Source organism: Haliotis cracherodii, unplaced genomic scaffold (genome assembly GCF_022045235.1).
Source record: "Haliotis cracherodii isolate W230 unplaced genomic scaffold, xgHalCrac1.p SCAF_15, whole genome shotgun sequence".
NCBI classification, from domain to species: domain Eukaryota; kingdom Metazoa; phylum Mollusca; class Gastropoda; order Lepetellida; family Haliotidae; genus Haliotis; species Haliotis cracherodii.
The window spans coordinates 31,395,934-31,418,336 of NW_027266270.1; the positions used below are offsets into that span (position 1 = coordinate 31,395,934).

At 36.9% G+C, this 22,403-nt stretch overlaps 2 protein-coding genes across 2 annotated transcripts in view; one reads left to right on the forward strand and one right to left on the reverse strand.

Moving 5' to 3' along the window:
* Nucleotides 1-12,551, reverse strand: part of LOC139462511 (TBC1 domain family member 9-like) — a 51,623-nt gene extending 39,072 nt beyond the window's left edge. The window contains exon 1 of the mRNA XM_071244283.1: nucleotides 12,390-12,551. Within this exon, the coding sequence (XP_071100384.1) occupies nucleotides 12,390-12,433 (44 nt within the window). The 5' untranslated portion in view covers nucleotides 12,434-12,551. The remainder of the gene's footprint in view (nucleotides 1-12,389) is intronic.
* A 1,112-nt stretch (nucleotides 12,552-13,663) lies between these two features.
* On the forward strand, nucleotides 13,664-19,484 carry LOC139462512 (uncharacterized). Its single transcript, XM_071244284.1, has 3 exons — nucleotides 13,664-13,829; nucleotides 16,754-17,041; nucleotides 18,573-19,484. The coding sequence occupies exons 2-3, from the start codon at nucleotides 16,796-16,798 to the stop codon at nucleotides 18,678-18,680; spliced, it is 354 nt and encodes a 117-aa protein (XP_071100385.1). The 5' UTR covers nucleotides 13,664-13,829; nucleotides 16,754-16,795; the 3' UTR covers nucleotides 18,681-19,484.
* Nucleotides 19,485-22,403: the final 2,919 nt, after the last annotated feature.

Genomic DNA, 22,403 nt, shown 5'->3' on the forward strand with positions numbered 1-22,403 from the left:
AGTTTGTTCAACATTGGGATTTTTTTTATAGTTTTTATTTTCCTAAATTCAGAGGTATTTAAATGGCAGATACCTAGGAAATACAGAAAAATGGACTTTGATGATAAACATTTGAAAGTAGTATCTCTCATTAAATATCTAGGTATTGTCTTTACATCCAGATTAGTTTGGTCAAAAGCGTGTGAAACATTAGCGGTACAAGCAAGAAAGGCTTTGTTTCCTATCATTACCTTATTAAAGGATTATCCAAACATTTCTCTAAAGATACCATCTACAATATTTGATGGGAAAATAGCTTCCATATTGTTATATGGTTCGGAAATTTGGGGTTACACTTCTGGTGAAAATACTTTCAACAATATTATCAACCAATGCTGTACTAGGAGAAGTAGGTAGAACCTACTTATGAGTTAATTATTTTAGTCGTTGTATAAAGTATTGGTGCAGGCTGCGGTATATGGATAGTTATGATTGGTTGAAATCACAGGATGAAAAAGGCAGCCACAACTGGGTAACGCATGTTCCTTTGCTGCTACCAGAAACCAGATTTACTTATGTTTGGAAAGCACAGGAGTGTGGCAGCATCAAATCTTTTACAATGTTTTAAGCAAAGATGTAAAGACATAGAGATTCAAAATTGGCATGCTAAAATTATTTCTTCATCATTTCTAAACCATTATTCTACATATAAGTCTGTACTCGAACCAGAGAAATGTATCATGGAGTTACGTCCAAACAAAGATCTTATCCGCATATTACCGTATTCGCCCCGCGCCCCACTCTAATAAGCACCCACGGCGATATTTGCTAATATATATGGGCAAGTGAACAATCCCAATTAGCACCCCTTCCGATTGATCAAAGTACACAAGACTTATTCATGTATAATACGCACTTGTGTGTTATATCACCCTTAATTATGGGCAATTAAATTCTGGAAAAATATATCTGTCGTATATAAACATTTCAGGCTGTCAGCATAAACCACGAAATTTATCTTTCAACTCTGTTTTTTCCACACAAATAATATTCTAATAAGAGCCCCCTATTTCTAATTTTGAGAGCGCCCTGGGCGCTTATTACGTCGAATACGGTATGTAAATTTCAATGTTTGAGCCATAAGTTGGGTATTAAACACCTTTGTTACAATGACTAAGTCAACACTGATTTACTTAAGCGCAAGAAATGTAATCATAACATAACTGAAGATGAATACCATTTGCTTTTAGTTTTCCCATTTTATATCAACAAGTAGTAACAAAAAATGTTAAGCTAATTAAAAATATTAATATATATATTTGAAAAGAAATCTGCCAGTATAATGTATCATAAATATTGTATTGAGATAGTATAACAGTTGTCCCACTTGTCCATGTGCAAAAGTTATTCTCATGTATTGTACTCTTGGCCATGCAGCCTTTGATACCGAATAAATGTACAGAAAGATAAGTCCATGGATGTGTAGTAATTCTATCTGCCCAATCATGCTAATAGGCGAACCTAGATATGTGGACTCATGTCTCTTATAGGGACAACTTGGTCTTACTATTAACATAATCTAGAACTTATGATTTAAAGTTAGAATTATTGCCTTAGAGACTTGTGCAAGTCTACAGGCACGTCAGAAATGGAAAATAACATTATGAGCTATGTGTTACCGAAACCTGAAAGTTGACCTTGACCTTTGAATTATTTTACCCAAACCTTTTCAAATGATGGACCCAAGTTTCCAAAGCTTAATAATCATGGTATTAAATGACATTAATACTTTTTGAGTAAGTGTAACCATGGAAACCACAAACGTTTAGGGAAGAAGTCCATGGTTGAATTATGTCTAATGTCAGTTATCTTGATGTTGTGGATGTAAGGAAAATCACTGCCAGCAGCAGTGGACATATACTAACAAAATCATATATCAGTCCAGTTTCACATTTTTGTTACATAATAGTTCCTACACTCACAAAACTTGGATTCAAATAATATGAACTGTGCATTCCATGTGATGAAAAAATATATCTGTTTGCATCACTAACACGATCAACTGTAGAATACATATTTAATTCAAATTTAATTTAAATTTCTGACTTTCTTCATTCAATCGTTTAGTTTCATTTCAAACAACAAAAACACCTTACATTGTGTATGTAATTTGTAATGGGAGAAGAGAAGGAACAATGATCTGGCATTATTTCAGTTGAGTGTGCCTCGTGTTGACAGCCCGGAGTCACAGTGGTCGACCTGGGACCCCCACGAAGTATCCCTGGGAGTCATGGAGACTCCCACACAGAAAGACACAGGTAAATCATGTAATGTCACATCTCAAACTGTTACAAACTGTTGTTAGACAAACTATGCCTGCCTGCCTGCCTGCCTCTGCCTGCCTGTCTGTCTGTCTGTCCATGACTGTGTGTGTCTGTCTGTGTGTCTGTGTCTGTCTGTCTCAGTGTGTGTGTGTGTGTGTGTGTGTGTGTGTGTGTGTCTCTGTGTGTGTGTGTGTGTGTGTGTGTGTGTGTGTGTGTGTGTGTGTGTGTGTGTGTGTGTGTGTGTCTGTGTGTCTGTGTGTCTGTGTGTGTGTCTATATCTCTGTGTGTCTATGTCTCTCTGTGTCCAAACAGCTGTGACAACCACATGAACAATGAGTCATCAGAAGATAATCAATGACATCGTCTGTGACACCACAAATATCAGTCTGTCCAGTTGTACGATTCAGCAGGAACAACCATACTGAACATAACTTATTGACAATATCAAAACTAGATAAACCACCTGGATCCTGCTGTTCCCCAGGGAGCTGAGACAGAAAATTGAGTGCACAATGACACTGATCCAAAAACTAGAGTACCGTATTCGACGTAATAAGCGCCCAGGGCGCTCTTAAAATTAGAACTAGGGGGCTCTTATTAGAATATAATTTTGTAAAAAAAAAACAGAGTTGAAAGATAAATTCCGTGGTTTATGCTGACAGCCTGAAATGTTTATATACGAGAGATATATTTTTCCAGAATTTAATTGCCCATAATTAAGGTGGCATTTAAAACACGAGTGCGAATTATACGCGAATAAATAAGTATTGTGTACATTGAAAGGGTGCTAATTGGGATTGTTCACGAGTCAATCTATTTGCAAATATCGCCGTGGGCGCTTATTAGAGCGGGGCGCTTATTACGTCGAATACGGTAATTACTATAGAGCCATGAGCATTAAGTAGAATGGAATCTGCCACAACATATATAGACTTTGGTCCCTTGTGTCAAAACAGAAAAGTTCAGAAGGTCAACATTGTCAAGCCAAGATTTAACCCTACAGATTTATATAATAGATTTAAGAACCTCTTTATATACCACTACATCATCACCCACTGTCAATACAGACAAAGGGTTAACACCACCATCTGCTGCTGGTGTGAACTTTTCATCAATACTGAGACATGTTGTCCAGGAATCAGTATTCTACTTTCCAGTAGGATGAGGCTACACTATGTATATTTCTGTGGTTTAGAGATGGTTTGATAATCTCGGGTAGTTCAAACTAAAAATAAATGTCAAGGTAGCATGGAGATGATAAAAGCTGTTTTCAGTACACTGGTAATTTCAAGTTATAAACATGATAAAAGTGTTGAAAAAAATTATCAGGCATATTCAAATGGTGCACAACTTATATTTACTGAGTTATACCAAAATATGAACAGACAAATGAACAGTGATTTGAAATGCATAAGCTTATCTAAATAGATTATACATGTACCCAAAATACGAAATGATAAACAGAAGGTTATAATGGTCATCAAAAAGCAATTGTGATCAGTTAATACGAAATATGGAATAATAAATGAACAGTACTTTGAAAGACTTATGATTATTCGATTACGGTTTTAAAAAAGAAGGAATATATGAATATATGAATAAGAAGAGCCCCCTATTTCTAATTTTGAGAGCGCCCTAGGCGTTTATTACGTCGAATATGGTAGTGCCTATACTCACAAAACTTGGATTCCAATAATATGAACTGTGCATTCAATGTGATGAAAAATAAATCTGTTTGAATCATTAACATTATCAACTGTAGGATCCATATTTTGTTCCTATTTAATTTACATTTCTGATTTTTTCACTGAGTCGTTGAGTTTCATTTCAAACAACTAAAACACCCTTAATTAACACATGTGCATTAAGTAAGCACAAACACTTTGTGGACATATGCAACATTATAGAAATGACTGGAGTCACTCTTTGTTGGAAACACGACAAAAGAGAAGTGAAATGACAAACAGAATGCCTGGCACGACAATCACACAAATAATGAAGCACTAATGACACTAGTGAGTGAGTTGAGTTTAACGCCGCTTTTGACAGTATTCCAGTTATATCACACCGTGTCAGTTTAATGTGGGAGGAAAGCCCGAAATGATGCAGGTCTCAGACGTTTACCACTTCAGTGAAACCCACGAGCACGGGTATGGTGTTGACAAACCTAAAAACATAATCGGGGCGAACTGGGATTCGAACCCACATTCATAGGTTTCTGGCATGCCCAAGGGACGCAACTCTGCACAGCAAATCGCGGCGCCTTAGACGACTGGGCCACCCGTGCCCCGACTAATGATACTAGCAGTTGGTAGTGATATGCAAAGAACTCTAAAACAACAAAGCTGAAAAGTATCAGTACCCAGCCCACACCACCCATTGGACCGTCACATTATGCAATGAAAAATGATTATTGTCAACCAATGAATCGCCAATGACTCTGAAATTAGTATCTGGAGTGTCAACCCCTCTCACGGATGACATTCGCGAGGTGTCTCCTCATACTGCTGATCAGACGTCTGACTTTCATTAGGATCCTCTGCCATTCCTGGTGCAGTGCCTGGGTCAGTTCAGTCAGACTTTGAACTGGAGGATGTCTTGATCTCGCTTGGCGTCCAAAGTAATCCCCCAGGTGTTCAACTCAATTCAAATTAGGGTTTTGTCATTATTTTTTCGGAATTGGATTTTGAATCAGGTGATGCTTAATTAATGCTCATGTGTATACTATTACTAATCAGAATGTCATCAGTTACCAAGATTAATATTTAAGTGCAAAAAGTCTTATCATCTGCAGGGATAATTCTAGGGTGGGGCCTTGTGCTTTTAGCCCTTAAATTTTCTGACATGGGCCCTTTATGTGAAAATTTCAAATATTCCAGTGGTACACCCACACTTGCAGATACAGCACAATGTTAAAATGCCCAACTTTATTTGAAAATGTGGGCCTTTTAACATTGTGCTGAATGTGCAAGTGTGGGTGTACCTCTGGAATATTGGAAATTTTCACATAAAGGGCCCATGTCAGAACATTCCTACAGTGAACCCTGCACCTTTCCATATATTTTCTTCTCCATCACAATTATTGCAGCAAGACAATAACTTAAGCTTCTTACTTCAGTTTCTGATTCTGTCTTTTGGTTCAAGTTGTTTGAATCTGAATTAAATTTTATTTTTGTGTGTAAATGTTGGTAGAAACCGTAAACCAAAAAATGAAAAATAGTTGCCCAAGCAACATTTGTTTTTCCTGTAAAAACATAAGCAAACTAAAGGCAGACAAAGCTACACACAGTAGTTTCCAAGAGTCTGAGGTAATTTTATTTTTGGCAAGTGAAGGAAATAATCAATACGATATCGTATTCCGATATTTCTGAAGTGGTTGCTGTCTGCGCTAAAGGTTTACTGCTCTCAATGTTGAAACATCGACACGTCCATGGCAAAAAGTGCACGTGCCATGGCTGGCTAGTTCACCCATCTTGGGAGACATGTCCAGAACAGCATTTGACACTTGTTCGTAATTTTCTGAAAGGTTAAAGCTTTAGAGTCTTAGTTATTTTTGCTTAATTTGAATTCTATTTAAAATAGGAAACAAATTCCCAGTGCATGGAATGCATGAGATTTCAGCCCACACTTTCCCTCAGGGCAGCTATTAGCCTAGGATTGTATTGCATGGTTTAACAGAGCTATTGTTCTGTTCAGAGTTGTTTTGTAACTATATGTATGCTGTGCACCATTGAAGTACTACTGAAGGCAAGGTTAGGCAAATCTACCTCACTGTAACCATGGTAATGTGAAATGGAGTTTTGTAGAGAGGAATTTTGTGGAGCAGGGTGGAGCTGAATATTGAGGAGTGGTGCCGTGCCGTGCGGTGTTTTGTGGAGCGAAGATAAACATTGTAGAGTGGAGCCAAATTTGGTGCAGCGGAGCCTAATATTGTAGAGAGGAGCAGAATTTGGAGTAGTTCAGTTTTGTCGAGAGGAGCAGAATTTTGTGGAATGGAGCAGTATTTTGTGGCGTGGAATTTTGTTGAGTGGAGCGAAGCCAAAATTTGTAGAGCGGACGGAACTTGGTGGAGTGGAGCAGAATTTTGTGGAGTTCACTTTTGTCAAGAAGAGCAGAATTTTATGGCCCAGAGTGGAACAGAGAAGAGCAGGCCAGAGACAGCCGTGTCACAGCTGCACATATTGAATAGCTCAATGAATTAACCCTACCAATACTAGTGAATCTTGTTGAAAACCCACTTCACCATGTTCACTCAATCCAGACAACAGTATGTCAAACACACAGGGAACAGTATTCACATTGGAGGCAATCATTAACATGCATCGTAACTAACTGGTTGTGCGACCTATCTCACTCTCAGAGCATATTTCATCTTCACTGCTCAAATACTACTTTTTTCTTAACATCATTTCTCTGCCCCGGATAGACTTACATCTAGTCTCTGAAATGAACATTTTACAGAAGAAAAAAATAGTTGTTAAATTATAGTTATAAAATATATGCCCCAAAGACATGAAAGATACTCAGTAATCTAGACTTGCCAAACATTATAGACTTGCATAGGCTGTATGACAGATTATGCCCAGCCATGCCATGTGTGTTGCTTCAGGCTGTACATATGGTATGGCTTATGGCAACCCTTGATTATACAGTGTATTAAATCTCCATTCTGTTATGATAAATACTATTAACCTATTCCCAACCATAGATATGTTTTGGAAGAAACATCAACACCTCCATCTTTTATCCCTAACTTAGTACAGGACTTATGTTGCTCATGAATTTGAAATACAAACAACCAATCAAATTACTCTTCTCAACAAGAGTTTCCGCACTGACCATCATTGATAACTGGACATCTGACAGTCAAACAGTCACACTTCTGCCCTATAATGAGTGAGTGAGTGAGTATGGTTTTACGCCGCTTTTAGCAATATTCCAGCAATATCACAGCTGGGGACACCAGAAATGGGCTTCACACACTGTACCCATGACGGGAATCGAACCCGGGTCTTCGGCGTGACGAGCGAACCCTTTAAGCACTAGGCTACCCGACCGCCCCTCTGCCCAATAGGAATCACACTGTCAGCAGTAGAATCTAACAGTTTTAGTCCACTAGTCCTTATAATGATAACATATAGCAAAACCCTTAAAAGTGGCAAATTTCTACTCGTCCCTATGATACATACCCTAACTATTGGTCAGTTTGGCAAGGACTACAGGACTAGTGCCAATTTCTAACGCTGGACACTGCTTAGCAATTTCATCTATAATTATCTATTTTTGAGTTAAAGTGGTTTCATTGGTCAGAAAGTGTAGCTAGTCCACCCAGATAGTGATAATTAATAAAGAATCAATGATAATGATGTTTGCTTTCAAAAAATAAATGGATGGCACTCAGAAATGACAGGGTTTACGAAATATCCACAACAATAATGGCACAGCCTTTTTTATTAACATTTAGAACAGGCAATTTAACTTTGTTTTGAGATACAGAAATCAGTTATGCTGATCTGGAGGCTTTGCTCACTCATACCAAGAATATAGAAGACTCAACACTGGCTGATTAGAAAGGTCAGCTTACACCACATCTGACCGTGTCAGATTGCTACATATCATAAGGCTCCAAACATTACAAATGAAGGCACTTGTTGGGAAATATTCCACAAATATTACTAGTCAACAGCTACCAGCATCAGCAGCTACATAACAGTCACCAGCAAGATCCAGTTGTCTTTGACACGTGAGCATTTCCAAGGCTGCAATATTTACACAAACAGGACACATTTATGCAGTGACGACAACAAGTACCATCTTTTTATGTCTTTTGATATGATGCAGCCAGGGATTGAATTTCCAACCTCCCACTCTCTGGGCACAAGCTTTATGCACTACACCACAGAGGCGGTTCCATCCATTTTCAAGTCAAGGGGACTACTAGAAATAACTTTGGGGGGAAGGACACTTGCTACCTGTGGTATGCTTCACTCGGTTTCAAAAATATTTGTCTGCACATGCTCATAAGCTGTAGACTCAGACTTTAATGTTATATTGAAGAAAGTCTACCAACAACACTAGTGTATTTCTTGCCAGAATAGAAATGTCTGTTATGTGAAACATGCATCTGCAACTTGGATACAATTACAGTGGTCCCTCGCTACAACGCTACCAATGGGGTCCAAATAATTGGTGGGCGTTATAGACGATGAGCCATTTAACCGAGGCCGAGGCGGGGGAGCGCGCTCGGCAAATCTCAAATCATCAATATGTGTTTATCTCACGTCACGTCAAAGTAGTATATATTTTTATGGACCTAGATCTACCTGTAATATCATTCATTTATTAAATCTGTCACATTTCACAATGTCTGAAATATGTATTCCATTTCAATTTATCATTTTTTATCAATAAATTAAAAAATTATTCACTATTTCCCGCGATGTTATTGAAAATAAAATTCTCAGACACACATTTCGACAACGGGTCCGCATCGAACATGTCAAAGAGCAAAATAAAGACGTTTTAAGCAAATCTTTAAATATATTATACAAAGTGATAAATAAAATCAACAAAAATATATCTAAAAGTAATCAAACTTACATTTAAGTTATTATTTCCATCGTTTCGTGCGATCGCGTGTTATGTAAGTCAAATGACATCTCGGCTTTCGTCGCCTTGAATTCTCGGCTCGGACACAACGTTTAATGCAAAAATATATGCATGAAAATCTTTGTCACAGCTCGTAACCTAGCACGAAAATCTGTCGCCAACTTCTGAAATTTATCAAACACGAGCTCGGTATCACAGCTATAATTTGATTGGCTGCCTGAGGTCACGTGCTCAAAATTGACCAATCACGAAACTTGAAGCAGATTTCGGCATGAAAGCGTCATTAGAAACAAATTTTAATCCAATGAAATCGCTTGTTATAACTACGGAAAAAAACCAGGCGATGTTACGAAAGCGCGATTACGAAATGAATGACCGCCGTGTTGTGACAGCAACTACATGTGTGTGACAGTGTCGTCTGAAAATTTGATTGCCCACTAATTAAGAATATAAACTTCGCTTGTGGTTCTCTTTTATTGCATGCATGCGCTTCTAAGATCAAAGGATGTATAGTGTGAAAAGTTAACTAGTTGAACAATCGTATTTCCAGGACTTGCCGCGGATGTTTTCAAACAGATTATTAGAACTCCATTCAGCGATAAACGGTTGATTATGCAATGAGAAGCGTTATGTGCAAATGAACAACGAACAACAATACAATTATGTCTGTGTAAAACTCTAAGTAATAAAAGTGTACATAAATTTTGGGAGCCATACGTTACCGCGCGTAGTAACCGAGGTAGCGCTTTATCAAAAGAGCACAATAGCGAGGGATCACTGTAATGATTCAAACAGCCATACTTTCTGCATGCCTAATGACACTGAGGACTTGTGATTTAAATTCTATGCAACCATTCTCAAGATGTATAGGACACATTTTGTAAAAGTCTGTTAAAAAATCCAGCATATAATATGAAAATGCACAGACAAATGTACAGCTACAAAATTTAACATTTCATTATGTCCATGCTGGGATTCGTACCATGGACCTTCTGAAACATGTTTATCCCTGCATTCAGCTATATGACAGGTGTCTGTAAACAATCGAGTCTGGCCCATACAAACCAGCCATTGATATTACAAGCAGCATTCCATGCCTTTATGCAGAGCTACAGATAAGCTGCGTATTTGCATAAAATACACCCCAAAAATATTCAAAACCCAATTACTTTCAATTAACTTGCATACAGCATACAGCATACAGCATACAGCATGCGTAATTGCCCGATGTAGCTTTTTCAGCATGCGCACAATGGAGCTAATTTCCAAAACACAATTACGCACTAATTTACTTACAAAGTCAAGCTTATAATTAGGACCCTAATCAACATCTAAAACATTTTTATTTTTTTTAAATCTCAAAAATATTGGTTACCCAATAAAAAATGTAATAATCCAATTATAATAAAACTTTTAAGTAAAAACTCAATAACTCAAAAAGTTATCTGGAGCTCTGTTTATGGAACAATGAGAATTACAAGGTTCTCGTGATACATTGAGAATAGAAGTGTTTTACATATCCTATGAAAATTGAGAGTCACAGTTTTGTAAATCATGCATTATTTAAACTATAAATTTAAAAGATATTGATAACAATAAATAACATCATCTTTCTGTTGACTCATCAACAATATGATAATCAGGAGTGTTAATCCATTATCATGATTATGATGTCTGCTTAATGTGAAACCCTGTATCATGCTGTATGAAGAAACATTTCAGATCTCAATTTTCACGACTGATTGTGTGTCTCTTGTTAATGTTTTTTCCTACAATGGATAGTTTTGTGCTGTGACAAACTAATCCAATAAACATAAAATTGGTATCACGATACAATAAAAATGCAAACAATTTAAGGTACCCTAGCAGGAATGACTTCAGTAAGTAAAATGAAGTGCAAAACATTGATTATTCTAAGTAGTAGTAGTCATGGTAGTAGAGTAGTGCACTTTTTCGGATTTCAGTTAGCGCTGCATGGAGGACTGAACTCTCATGTTGTCAGCTTGAAGCTAAACTTGGCTATTGAGTTCATCTAATTCGCATTAGCTCCAGATTGCTTATCTTTATGTGCATGTGACGTAGCCATTTTCTCTGCAAAACTCGAAACTTGAAATTTAACGGTATGAAATTTGTTAAACCCATACCCTACCTCACAACTAACCCTAAGGATTGTAAAGGAGTGTTCAATTGGCAAGTGGTGCCCCACCCTAAGGACAGCGATGTTTTTTTGTTCTGAAAGGGGTACCTAACCCTAATGATCATAAAGGAGTAAATGATCGGAAAGGAGATCCAAGGGCTAAGGATCAAGTGTAAAGGGGTGTTTGATCAGAAAGGAGATCCAAGGGGTAAGGGGTGTTTGATCAGAAAGGAGATCCAAGGGCTAAGGATCGAGTGTAACGGGGTGTTTGATCAGAAAGGAGATCCAAGGGCTAGGGATCGAGTGTAAAGGGGTGTTTGATCAGAAAGGAGATCCAAGGGGTAAGGATCGAGTGTAAAGGGGTGTTTGATCAGAAAGGAGATCCAAGGGGTAAGGATCAAGTGTAAAGGGGTGTTTGATCAGAAAGGAGATCCAAGGGCTAAGGATCAAGTGTAAAGGGGTGTTTGATCAGAAAGGAGATCCAAGGGCTAAGGATCAAGTGTAAAGGGGTGTTTGATCAGAAAGGAGATCCAAGGGCTAAGGATCGAGTGTAACGGGGTGTTTGATCAGAAAGGAGATCCAAGGGCTAAGGATCGAGTGTAAAGGGGTGTTTGATCAGAAAGGAGATCCAAGGGGTAAGGATCGAGTGTAAAGGGGTGTTTCATCAGAAAGGAGATCCAAGGGCTAAGGATCAAGTGTAAAGGGGTGTTTTATCAGAAAGGAGATCCAAGGGCTAAGGATTGAGTGTAAAGGGGTGTTTGATCAGAAAGGAGATCCAAGGGCTAAGGATCGTGTTGGGGGTGACTTGCATCATCATTTATCTGCACATCATGCCTAAAAATGATAAAGACCTACTGGTTTAAACAGAACAATGACAAATTGGTTATGTACGATATACTATTGTGTGATATTGGTAAAAATTATTATTATAGATAAATATCACTGAAATTAAGCTGACATGAGCACTTCAGAAACATGAAACATATTTGAATTAAAAGCATAAAGGTTCGTCACAAGTAATAAGAACAACATCAATGTCAAAAATAAATATGACATAGAAGACAAAGAATGCTGGCACAATAAACTGAATATTGGTTCAAGTTTGCAAATATCGTGATATTTAGAAGTGAAATATTGATTCAAGCAATTATTTATTCTGCAGGCATATTTGTACACTACTGACTGGAATTAAATGACGGATTAGTTACTAAATACGTAAGCGCGTGATGATGACAGCTCGTGAATGGGGTGTAAACACAGCTGTTTATTTATGTCATAAACAACCGGAAGTGGGCTTATCATGACATCCGACACATAAACATTGCAACGTAAACTCTTACCACAGCGCGTTGGCCAGAAGAACTTCCTCTGGTTTCACCCACATCACGACAACTATTAATGATCGCCTCAAACAAATAGCTGTCCTTTACATCCGATGGCTCTTGAGAAAATTAATAAACTAAATTGCCTTCTTTCCGATCATTATAATCGTCTACATCTGAGGCAAGTACAAGGTCACATGATCACCATACAAATAGAAATTTCCTAACAACAGATAATATTTCAAAGTTACAATGTGGTCCGGTATCGTTTACGCTGGAACTTCTTCTACTTCTTTTCATTTGAAATAAACTAGTTTAGAAAAGCTTAATATTATTGTATTAACTGATTAATATTGTTTTATAATTCAAAACATAATAAAATTAGAACGGGTATTTTAGCCGGAGATAATATAACCGGACAAGACCATGACACACCACTGCATGCTAATATTTTGTTTGTTGATATTATTCTAGTTGATCAATGGTTATTGTTTCAAGTAGATCCATATAGTTTTGTTGTTTTCTATGTAGTAAATCACACAGATAAAAACGGACATGAATATTATTTTATTGTTGAATGTCTGTGTCTTGATTATTTTATTTTGTTTACTCGTGACAAAGAAACTATTTTGGTTAGTTTTATTCCCGATTTAATGCTGTTACTTAAATAGATTGTTACATCGCCAATGAAACGTCTTGTAAACATTTCCAGATTGCCACGCAGCTGGGAACTGTAATGCCAACAGGCATCTATTGTCTCAATTATGTATGGCGGCTGTTTTCACAACGTTAGTGCGTTACTCCTATTTATGTGCGGTATGCGCGGGTTGACTGCAAATGTTGCACTATGACAATTTGTATGATGAATACTGTGTTGTGGTACGTACATTTTCTGATCATAAATATAAAACAAATCGACAAATAAACAAATCTCTCTCTCATGATATAGTCGGAATCATAAATGGACATAGATATCTTATGATTATGGAAGGGGTTTTGTCGCTTTTATTTATAACTGTCACAGCAGAATCCCGAAAAAGGGTTTTACAACATTTAATTTACATCCAAAGTTTTCGTCAATAGAACGCAAAGCGTACAGAAGAGTAATATGACTTGTTCGTTTAAGCTAAACAAGTTATTTAAAAAAAAGTTATATTTCACGTAAGGTTTGTTCGATACAAATATATAGATGGAATATAGTTGGTAGGGTGGTAGTATGATACTTGTTTATCTTTCCGGATTTTATTGCGTAGGTGCCCGCTGCACAGTTATCCCCCTTATTAAAATAATAGAGTAACCTGCCCTTACTTCCGACATCAAGCAGACATCCATATTCAATATTTTGCATCATTTCGGGGTATTTATGTGCATTCCTGCAAGTTTCTGCTTTTCAGACAACGATTAGGCGAAGGTCAAACGCCATCACCAAGCTGATCACTGGCACACGTTGTCTGCACGGTTAGTTCCGATATCATAATTTATTATATTATCATGATTAGATCTATCGATATATGCTCATTAATTTATAATAAGTTTTGGACCTTTAGCATGTTTCGTGATGATACAAGCACCTTAGGATTTAAAGGCTTGCGCTTTGGATTAGAGTTTAGACTTACAATGCGTGGGGTTTTAAATGTTCATTAAATATTCATTGGGGACATGGCTGAACTTGCAGCGATGGAGAGCTTTTTTCGAGGAGGTTGTTTCTCGTTATGTGGACATGGTAAATATTGTGAACCATTTGCATCAAAATAAAGTATTGGATTAAGCTATTAAGAATGCCTTTAGGCGAATATCCAAAGCAATGTTATTTCATAATATGTAACTATGATGAATTAGGTTAAAAATATTAGGTTTCATTTGTAAAATGTTGTCATGGTTGTAAGATATAGGCTTACTTTGTTTAGTTGTGGATCTGGTAATCATCAGATCATGGTAATGTCTGGTTGATGCAAGATGTCACAGACTGTGTAATGTGTGTATTTATACATTTAAGCAAAGAACAAGAGATTTGTTTTTGCAAGAATGGTCACACTGAAAATCTAATTCACCAAGGCTAGAATTATATTGTACAATATCTGTCATCAATTAAGACTAAACATGTAAATCTAAAAAGAGCTTTTTCAAAATTTAGATGTTGTTGAACTGAGTTTTAAATACAATAATATGAAATGTCTAGTGATCATGATTTTTCTGACAGTTTATGCAATTTCTGTGGAGAAGACTTAGGTGATGAATATGCGTTATTTATGAATTATTGCTAAAATGGTACCTCAGCAAAATGTCATTGAGCAAAAATGGCACCAACTGGCAAAAAGGGAGCCTTGCCCAAAGCAAATACAGCTACTATTGCGAGACAAATATGGTACCTTATTCATCTTTTTTAACTTTGGTTTTAAAAACATGCATTTAATGAAATTATACTTGTGTGGGACATTGAATGTGTTTACTGGTGCTTCATCTCTTGAAGTTTGATTGAATGTTTTGAAGTTTAAGTAAAATGTGAATAAAATGTTTGACATTTATATATAATGAATTATGTACGAGGGTTCATGGAATTTTACTTGCTCAATATTTTTGAATGTGTGAAAAAATTGCCGTGAATAAATTATGTTTCTGAAATGTTTAATGATTGCTATGAAAAAGTCTATAAAACTGTATTAAATTAAACATGTTAAAGTGACCAAACTGTATGCTAGAATATGTGAATTTAGTGCCGTGAATAAATGATTATGAATATATATCTGTTTGTCATATTTATGGTCGATACTGGTTAACGCAATCTGACTTGTTACAAATGCAACAAATATGAAAGTAAATGTGTATGGGTCCTCCTAATTTGTGTGTGGGTGATCCTAATTTGTGAGTGGGTGATCCTTATTTGTGCGTGGGTGATCCTTATTTGTGAGTGGGTGATCGTAATTTGTGTGTGGGTGATCCTAATTTGTGTATGGGTGATTCTTATTTGTGCATGGTGATCCTTATTTATGCATGGGTGATCCTTATTTGTGCATGGTGATCCTTATTTATGCATGGGTGATCCTAATTTGTGTATTCGTGATCCTTATGTGTATGGGTGATTCTTCTTTGTGCATGGTGATCCTTATTTATGCATGGGTGATCCTAATTTGTGCTTGGGTGATCCTTACTTGTGAATGGGTGATCCTTACTTGTGCATGGGTGATCCTTATTTGTGCATGGGTGATCCTTACTTGTGTATGGGTGATCCTTATGTGTGCATGGGTGATCCTTATTTGTGCATGGGTGATCCTTATTTGTGTTCATGTCAGCCAAGTAAAGTGTGAATGTTCAAAATCAGGTATGGCTCGGACAGGAATTTTTACTGAGGTGCCATTTTAGGCTGCTCCCCTATTTGTCAATCAATCTTTTTTTAAGCACCTAAGAGGTCCCAGGCCTATTGTACATTGACAGAGATGTTGCAATTTAAATATTATTTTCAAATTTGGCTCTATATAACCATGATAACAGTGTGTTGAATATAAACATGCCTAAGTTTTGTAATATTAATTTATCTAGACTGTTGAACAATTGTCGGAATTTCACAATATTTTGGATCATTAATTATTAATGTGCCCAGATTATACTAATTAAGGTCAAGATATTTGCCTTTGTATTATTATGATTATTATGAGTATCCAACCTTGCATAGGTTTGTATCTTTACTCCCAACAAATGACTGCAGCATCTTATTCATCTGGCTCTTTATCTTAAAGAAATGTTTACATTTAGAAATTCCAAAACCAGTGTAAATTGAAACATTCTGCCACAATGGGTCTATATTATCTGATCAGCTGTATTGGCCTAACAGCCAGACTATACAAAAATGAATTCATTTTCAGCAACCTGATGGTGGCTTGTTATTAAGATAAACTCAGATGGTGGCTTGTTATTAAGATAAACTCAGATGATGGCTTGTTATTAAGATAAACTCAGATGATGGCTTATTATTAAGATAAACTCAGATGATGGCATGTTATTAAGATAAACTCAGATGATGGCTTATTATTAAGATAAGATCAGATGATGGCTTATTATTAAGATAAACTTGTCTTAATTAAGTGAGTGAGATGTTTTACAGTTGTTCATGTGATTAACAAGAAAACTTCAACTGTTTCTTAAGCAATTGAAAACCCATAACACAGGGATATATGTTAATACTTCTTTTTTTTAATAGAACTCTTTGTTGTTGGCATACATAACATTAAGTAATGTTAAAGTTACAAAGGGCACACTTAAACATCTTTGTTGGTGCTCTGTGGGACATTTGAAAAACATACCATTTCCTAGATCAATCCTTGATTATGTTTGAGGCTTTTTCCTGCAGAACCTCTTTAATTATTAGCGTATTTTTTTATTTCCAGTTTTACAGGCATAGTACCCCCAGCTAATCATCCTCTGGCAGAATGGGTGGGTCCCACTCCAAGTCGGACCCTCCCCGCTACATGAACACGAAGGAGGCCAGGGAGGTTGCCGGCCTCATCACAGAAAACTGTGTGATGGTTTTCTCTAAGACTTACTGCCCATACTGCAAAGAAGTAAAAAATATTTTCAAGAACCTGAATGTGCCTTTTCAGTGTGTGGAACTGGATATCCGCCATGACGGACAGGAGCTACAGGATATACTGCAATACTTGACCAAGGCCAGAACGGTAGGTAGAGACACAATAGAGCTGGGATTATATCATTTAACAGAGGTTCTAACAATCTCAAATTACTTGCCTTGATTTTCATTAAGGGTTCACTTTACTCACTCCCAGATAGTATCTTTGATATTTTTTTGTAGCGTTTGTTTGCAGGGTTCAAAAGTCCTAGTATATAGTGCCAATGGCACTATTAACATCATAAGTTCCTCTTAACGTGCATCTTCCGGAGGCAAGGGAGTTAACCGACTCTAAAAGTCCAGTTTCCACCCTTGCCGAACTAGGTTGGAATTTGCTGCCCAGTTGACAGTACACATCCTTTGCAAATCCTGCAGTCGACCGAAATCTGCATGTTGAAATCCATGCTGTTTTACAAACCGGATGTCAATTCGTTTTATTGGATTATGCATAGACTTGTTGGTCCAGTCAAAATAAAACTCCATAATTGCAACCTAGTTGGGGAAGGGTGGAAACTTGACTTTTAAAGTTAGTTAACTCCCTTGCATCGGAGAGATGCTTAACGTGAGTCACTGACACATGTATACTGACAGATCACCCCAAGGGGATCCCAGGTTAGGACTGGTCCCTAGCAAGCTATGCTGATCGTCAGAGGTGACAAATGGATTGGGTGGTCAGATTTGGTGACTTGGTTGATTGCGTGAAATTGTGCATGTTGCACATCAACAGGTTGGATCGTTGTTCACAATATCGATCGCTGTATTGTCTGGTCCAGACTAGGTTATTTACAGGCTATCGTCATATGGCTGCAATATGGCTGACTTTGGCTGTGTTAAACGTGTTAAACAACAAACAAACATAGATATATGGTTACATCCCTAGAAGTGATGCTGCTCTTTTGTATTGCAGTTAATCAGCTTGTGAAGATCCAGGTTAGAATAGGTCTTCAGCAACCTTTGCTTGTCGTAAGAGGCGACTAACAGGATCGGGTGGTCAGACTCGCTGACTTGGTTGATGCATGTCATCATATCCCAAATGTATGGATTGATGCTCATGATATCAATCCCTGGATTGTCTGTTCCAGACTCGATTATTTACAGGTTGCCGTCTAAGCAGAAATATTGCTAAGTGCAGCATTAAACAAACAAACAAACAAACAAACAAACAAATAAGCAGTTAGTACAAGTATATATCATAACATCCCTAGATGTGGTTTTGCTTTCCTATATAGCAATTAACTATGCATGGATATGTCATGATCTGTCGTTAATCCCTCGATACCCGTGAAGATGCGGCTTTTAATAGAACTGGTCTTTGGGAACCCATTCTTGTCGTCAGAGGCAACTAAAGGGATCGGTTGGTCAGGCTTGCTGACTTTGATGCAGGTCATCATATACCAATTGCATTAATCGATGCGCATGGATTTTCTGATCCAGACTGAGTTATTTATAGACCGCTGTCATGTACCTGGAATATGCTGAGTGCAGATTTAAACAACAAACAAACAAAACATCCATAGAGGTGATTATGCTTTGGTTGAACATGTTATTCCTAACACTGACAATATGTACTTGTTCTCCAGGTGCCACGAGTGTTTGTCAACGGGGAGTGTATCGGCGGCTGCTCTGAGACCAAGGCCCTGTATCAGACCGGGCAGCTCAAGGACAAGCTTGAGTCCTGCGGCAGTTGATACTGACCGCAATCAGTCCCGCTTCTATTTAACTACTTTACGATATTCAGATTTCAATATCTTTTATGCATTGTTCTCCCACTGAACATAGATCTCTTAAGCAAAGATTTGTGGCAATATTAGCGAGTAACCATGGTAACTTGTTTGAGGCGTCAGGAGGAGAAGGGGTGTGTTGACCATGTGACATGCCAGGATTATATATCCAGCTAAAACCTGAATTTTTATATATGTCATTAATCAGAGGTTCATTTTTCTTATTAAACCGTAACCATGGTAAATCTTGGAATTTTATCTGGAATTTCAACGAAGTGTCCGTGGTAAAGCTTTATTCAAAAACGTCCCAAAACGTTCAAGTCCTTACTTTCCTAAACATTGTCTTCAGTAAAATAATGTAAGCCTTTGTGTTTTTCTCTTAGGCCACACATTTTTAATTTTATGTTTCACAGATTTTTTTCCAGCTTTTCCACAAAAGGTCGGTCAAAATAAAAATAAAAATAAATAGCTATGTCAATCATTTATTTCTTTCTATGAAAGTCATTCTGGCATGGAGATAAAACTGCAGCTGGCTTCTTGAATCACTGATAGTGGTAAGGACATGGAATTTATATATAACTTTATATATTGTACAAGAGGGTCTATATTACTATAGCCGCGAATAGCTGCAATATTGCTGATGCGGCTTAAAGCAACATTTACCCACTCACTATATTACTAGCGGGAGACATAATAAAAATAAATATTTTTATGTTTAATTTATGTCTTTTCCAGCTGCTTTTCAGTAGGGGCGGCGGGCCCATGAAACGAAAAAAATAAAAAATGTGTGGCCTAAGTCGCATGAGATTTTAGTAAGATTACAAAACTAAAACGTTACCCAGGGTGCCTCATAAATTTGAATGATCTGAACCTGGAAATATCTTGTTTCATTTGGGGAATATATTCCAACTTTTGTTGAAGACCTGGGCCAAAAAGCCCTGGGAACTTTCAGTCCACAAGCCTGAATCTATACTCTGACATTCACTATACCCTGAAGCTTGTGTCTTGTCAAATGTCTTACAGACTGGTAGTGTTACCTGGTATAGGCCCATGTGTTTGAGGCTGGTGGTATTTTACAATCATATGGAACAGGTTTGGTATTAATTTTAATCAACCTCAAATTTAGACAAGTGATATTGCGGAGATGGTGTAGCTCTATCTCAAACTACAAGTCAATTTAGGTTTCTCAAAGTCGTTTTAATGTAGACGGAATTCTTGAATATTACACACAATATTCTATTGTAACATTGTCTGGGGCGTGTAACAAATTCATACATTTTCTTAGTTTCATGGCATGATAAAAGAGAACTGATTCTGAAATTCTAATGGATCTGAAGATGGGATGGCGATTAGGTTCCTCTTTCTTGAATGTGATGTGTGTTGATTGTTACATTATATACCTACATTTATATCTCTAGCAAGAAGTTTGCATTTGAAGAGGTTTATGGTTAAGATTTTTATATTTATCGGTTTCTATTCCCGTGTTGAGACTTTCTTACAAGTTCCAGTATTTGCACGTTGTTGTCTGGTTTTGTCGTGCCTTTGCTTACCATCTTGATGTTTCTTCCTTTTTGAGATTTTCCATGAGATTCCAGTAAGGTTTGATGAAAACTTAAATATTTCCACAAGATTCCAAAATGGTTGGATGAAAACTTGAATATTTCCACAAGATTCAAAAATGGTTTGATGAAAACTTAAATATTTCCACAAGATTAAAAAATGGTCTGATGAAAACTTAAATATTTCCGCAAGATTCCAAAATAATTAAATAAAAACTCTAATGGTTACACAAGATTTCAAAGATGGTCAATTGAAATTGAACTGTTTCAACAAGATTCTAAAGTGCTTTGATGGAACCATTAGCATGTTCCACAAGATTCAATCAGGGTGGCTGGAACATCTTCAGTTCAACCAGATGTTCCCCTACTTTTGGTGCCCCCTGACTTGAATACTGGTGCAATCAGCATAAGCCTTTTCACTCACTCATCAGACCTGTCATACCACTGTGCAGAGTTACATCCCTTACCCAGTTCAGGATCTGGTGATCATGGCTTTTAATCCCAGGTTTACCCTGTTTATGATCCTTGTGTTGGCAGCATTCTTGACCTTGTGGAACCTGCATCACTTCAAGCGTTCCTCCCACAATAAACAGTAACCCTCATATAATGGAAATATTGCTGTAACATTCACTCAATCATATCCTAATGTACAAAATGAAAAAGTCTTTGATGGAAAAGAGCCCTTTTTTTGTCCACTTGAAAATACATATGCAGAAAACTTTGAAATATTGGTATAAAAATAATATAACACACGTTTAAATCGCTGACATCAGTCCTTGTTTCTTTCTTACACTGGCATGTTTTGAACTTATTACATGATGTACATCAGCTAAAACGAGTGAAAAAGCCTTTTTTGTCAAACTTCAATTGAAAAACCAACTACAGTCAAGTCCCGTTAATCCGACATTGATGGTTGCATATGATTATGTCGGATAGATAAGGATTCAAACACGTAATAAAAAATATAAAATATATATTCATATTGTTATGTTACTTTGTTGGCGGAATATGTTTTCTAATCATGCAACCTCTAAAGTTTAACACAAAACAACTGTTACGGACTGTATGACCGATTCAAAATACTTTAAAAAGCATAGTCTGGAATGGAAGTCGCAACTTTGAAACTGGTACCCGAAGCTTAAGAAAGCTGCTTTCTAAGTGGCTGATGTCGACTTCCTGTTGTATGAGCAAGTCTCTGACCCAACATGACCTTTTACCATCTGCTGTTACACTTTTTGCCTGCTTCTATGAAATGAGCTTGAAGCAAAGATTTGCTCCTGTTGAAATATTAGAAAATGGACTGCTGAAAACCTAAAATCACAATTAATGCCTCCTGCATATTAATCTGTAACAATTTTGAAAGGTTTTGCTCAATTATAAAATTAGGCAGACCTTGTGAGCCGAAAAGGGCCATTATCCTTTGCAAGATTCCTGTGTCCGGATTGAAATACATAAAGGTCTGCTGGGTGTTATTATTGATATTGTGTTTTTATTATTATGGTTGTTCCTCTTTGACAATGTTTAATACAAAACTAAAATTTTATGCCTTTTTAAGGATTTTTTAAATTATATGTTATGAATGAATATTTAATCAGGTCTCATTTTCAAATAAAAAGAAGTTATTCAAGTCTGTTATACCGGTAATTTTATTTAAATGAATTGAAAATCAAGTGGACTTATCTGCTTATGTCATGGCCTGTTTGTTCATCATGTGTTGATAACATCTCAGAAACCACTGGACCTTCAAGTAATGTAGCTGGCTTATATATCAGTATTGTTGATAATATTATCAAAGTATTTAATATAGTTGAGACAATATTTTGTTATATACTAGAAGGTTAATTTGTATTTGAGACTGTTCACAGGTCACAATGTTGAAATAGAATGTAGAATATAAAATCAAATTGTTGCTAAATAATTTAGGTCAAGATATTTTGAATGACACATGTTATCTTCTTGGCTTTATCCTGTCCGCTAATGCCTGACTAACCACTAATTCAGTTTTGTGCAAAGGGTTAGGCTTAGGAAAATAAAAGAATTGGTTCTCAGGCAATGGTTTTTGAAAATATAGTGCGGGCGGGCGGTATCTTTTTTCTTTTTTTGGGGGGGGGGGCGTGGGGTGTTCACACTA